Source organism: Myotis davidii, unplaced genomic scaffold (assembly GCF_000327345.1).
Source record: "Myotis davidii unplaced genomic scaffold, ASM32734v1 scaffold1055, whole genome shotgun sequence".
Lineage (NCBI taxonomy): Eukaryota > Metazoa > Chordata > Mammalia > Chiroptera > Vespertilionidae > Myotis > Myotis davidii.
Genome location: NW_006286477.1, coordinates 875170 through 878810, shown reverse-complemented (window position 1 = coordinate 878810; position 3641 = coordinate 875170). Strand labels below are relative to the sequence as shown.

Here is a 3641-nt window from a genome sequence, read left to right as displayed (position 1 = left end):
GTTCGCCGGCTGGTGCACACCCAGGCAGCCAGCCACGCTCTCGCTGCTGAGAGAGGCTCCGAGGAGGAGACCAGTCTGTGCAGCTGCAATCCGGGAAGGCTCCCTGGAGGCGGCCTCGGCCAGCTCTCCAGACTGCAGATCCGACGGGCAGAGGCGGGGAGACCTGGCTGCAGGGGTCGGGGAAGCTGGACGGGGTGGACACTGGCTTGCCTGGCTGCTTCCAGTGACCCCTCTCACGGTGCGAGCCCACGCCGAGCCCATCTCCCAGGCCCGAGAGAGACCGTTAAACCCACCAGGACACGCACTACGGGTCGTGAACAACGAGCCCTCGGCCCAGGTCTCACAGTGAGAGCGAGTGTGGGGGGTGGCGGCCGAGGTGAGGCTCTGCCTGGCCGTTCAAGTCCGTCTCCTGGCCCCGGGGCTGTGACGGGTTCTGGGTGAGCTTCGCGGGAGCTCACCCTTCACTTCAGGTCGGTGCCCTTTTCTGCAGGCGTGTCAGACTCTGATTAAAGGTGTCCTTTTACACCCGCCCGCGTGCTCAGGGGTTGAGCGTCAACCTAGGAACCAGGAGGTCACGGCTCGATTCCCGGTCAGGGCACAGGCCCGGGTTGCGGGCTCGACCCCCAGTGGGGGGCCTGCAGGAGGCAGCCGGTCCGTGGTTCCCTCTCATCATGGATGTTTCTCTCTCTCTCTTTCCCGGACCCCAGCTGCCAGCCGAGCGGAGAGAAGGCTTTTCCGTGGGCGACGGCAGCCACTCGGCACACGTGTGTGGGTGTGTTTCCTGCAGGAAACGTCCCGTCTAATGCGGGACAGGCTGTCTGTGTTTCTAAAATAACCGTTGCCCGGAACACAGGCTGTGGGAGTGGGGGGTGTTTCCTTCCCACACGGTGTCCTCGGCAGCAGCGAGGACCAGCTGGAGGAGGCTCCTGGCCCCCTGGGCGGTGGAGACACTGCCCCCCCTTCCCATCGGCCGGCGCTCAGCTCGGGAGCAGGAAATGCGGTCAAATGAGTGACAGGTGGAAAAAGAGCAACAAAGAAAAGGGTTTCCTCGCAGGGTCCAGTGGGGACCCCAGCCCAGGACGCTGAGGACACTCCATGTTCCTGGAGGACACCCCACATTCACGGAGGACACCCCATATTCACAGAGGACACCCAATATTCACAGAGGACACCCCATGTTCACAGAGGATACCCTGCATTCATGGAGGACACCTCACATTCCTAGAGAACACCCCATATTCATGGAGGACACCCCACATTCCTAGAGGACATCCTATATTCACGGAGGACACCCCACTTCACAGAGAGGACACCCCATATTCACGGAGGACACCCCACATTCACGGAGGACACCCCATATTCACGGAGGACACCCCACATTCATGGAGGACACCCCACATTCCTAGAGAACACCCCATATTCATGGAGGACACCCCACATTCCTAGAGGACATCCTCTATTCACGGAGGACACCCCACATTCATGGAGGACACCCCATATTCACGGAGGACACCCCACATTCACGGAGGACACCCCATATTCACGGAGGACACCCCACATTCACGGAGGACACCCCATGTTCACCGTGGCTCTCTCTGCCACTTGTCCGTCACGGAGGCCACAGCGCAGGGAGCCAGCGTGGGGACTCACTCCCATCCAGGTCCTGAGACGGTGCCGTCTGAGGCTAAGCCAGAGCCAGGCGGCGACTCGTCCTGTGAGCGTGACAGGAAACGCGGCCTCTGGGCCTTTAAACGTGAAGAGGGGAGGATACAACAACTGGTTCAAAGCAAATGATGAGCCCTGGCCGGTGCGGCTCAGTGGTTGAGTGCCGGCCTGTGGACGGATGGGTCCCAGGTTCGATTCTGGTCAAGGGCATGTGTGACGGTTGCAGGCTCCTCCCCGGCCTGAGCCCTGGTCGCAGGAGGCAGCCAATCAGTGTGTTTCTCTCACATGGCTGTCTCCCTGTCCTTCCCTCTCTTTTCCACTTTTCCCCAGAAAAGATCGATGGAAAAATATCCTCGGGTGAGGATTAAAAACAAACAAAACACGCACGACACAGACACCGAGGACGTACATAGCGTTCGGCGCCAATGGCCGCTTTCCCGTCATAACGAGGCAGGAACCGCGGCCGCGGGGACACGGCGCACGGGTGCCCCAGGGAAAGCTCCCCGCGCCTGGGCTCCGAGCAGCTCGGGGTGTGGGCACCTTCACTCCGTGTCAGCAGCGGCTACAGAGACACCGAGGGGCCCAGTAACTCCCGAGGTCACCTCTCCGCACCCTGGTCCCCGGTGGCTGGTCCCCACTACACCCGCGTTCGCCACTCACAGGCGGGGACAGGGACCCCGCAGGGGACAGGAGCAGCAATTCCCTAACTCTCTGCCTGGAGGCAGCCTCAGGACCTCTGGACGCCGTGCTGTCCCGGGAGCTGCCGGAGCCAGCCAGACCCGCACCGAGAGGAACCCCGGCCTCTGGGATCGGGAGCAAAGCCTCTTGGACTCGGCGGCCCTGGGTGACGGGCAGACTCCATCCCTTACTGTGCGCGTCTGGCCGCTGGTAAGGGGCCCGTCTCTCCCTCAGTTTCCTCATCTGGAGAATGGGAATAATAAGACCAGCCCCGAGGAGCGAGGAGCGTGCAGATGAAACAAGATCACACGGAGAAGTTCGGCAGATCCCTGCCTCCAGGAGGCGTCACCAATGGTGCTCGCTGTGCGGTCACGAGAGGCCCGGTGCACAGACTCGTGCACTTGGGGGGGGGTCCCTCAGCCCGGCCTGCGCCCTCTCGCAGTCCGGGAGCCCCCAGGGGATGTCTGCCCGCCAGCTGGCTGCTCCTAAGCACCGCCACTGCCACAGAGGCCGTAGAAGCTCCCGCCACCACCACTGGACTCGCCAGCCGTGAGCCCGGCTTCTGGCTGAGCAGTGCTGCCCTGTGGGAGCTCACTGACCAGCAGGGGGCAGCTCCTGCCTTCAGCATCTGCCCCTGGTGGTCAGGGCGCGTCATAGCGACCGGCTGTCCCGCTGTGGGGTCGATTTGCACATTATCCTTTTATTATATAGCGTGTTCTTTTTCGCTTAAATGATGGTCTGACGTAGGCGCGTTTCAGGCGTGAGGTGGGGGTGGCGTGGGACGGTCATTCTCCCGAGAGGAGTGCCTTCTCCTTCACTGGCACAGAGAACGTCCTCAGGAGCCCGAGATCGCGTCAATATTCCCTCACCGGCATGTCATTCTCTTTCTCAGGGCTTCGCTGGGGCGAAGGCCTCCCACAACCCCGGCCCCGCACTCTGCCATCACCGGGGCGCCCCCCCCAACACTGTGAGCAAACAGAAGGCGCCTGGAGCGCCGTCGCCGCCGCGCCCTCCCCGTCACCTGCTGAAGAAGGTCATCATGTCCTCGTGGGTGGGCAGCACCAGCAGCTGCGGGTTCACTTGCAGGTACACCCACAAGAGCAGCGTCTTCAGAAGGTGGAACTCGCTGAAAACGAACAATCTGGGCAAAATAAAAGACGGAGGGGACATGTCAGGAACGGCAGAAACCACGCCCACGGTCAGGCACCGAGAGGGAGCAGCGCGTCCGGGAACGCGGCCAAGGCGCTGGCCTGCAGGCAGCCGGGGGAAGGGGCGTCTTTGGGAACCATCCCTGAGCC

General features: G+C 62.4%; 1 protein-coding gene across 1 annotated transcript in view; it reads right to left on the bottom strand.

Moving 5' to 3' along the window:
- The window catches only part of BTBD16 (BTB (POZ) domain containing 16), a 40004-nt gene that overhangs the window by 9127 nt on the left and 27236 nt on the right, over nt 1-3641 (bottom strand). The window contains exon 7 of the mRNA XM_015560161.1: nt 3365-3484. Coding sequence (XP_015415647.1) covers nt 3365-3484 — 120 coding nt within the window. The remainder of the gene's footprint in view (nt 1-3364; nt 3485-3641) is intronic.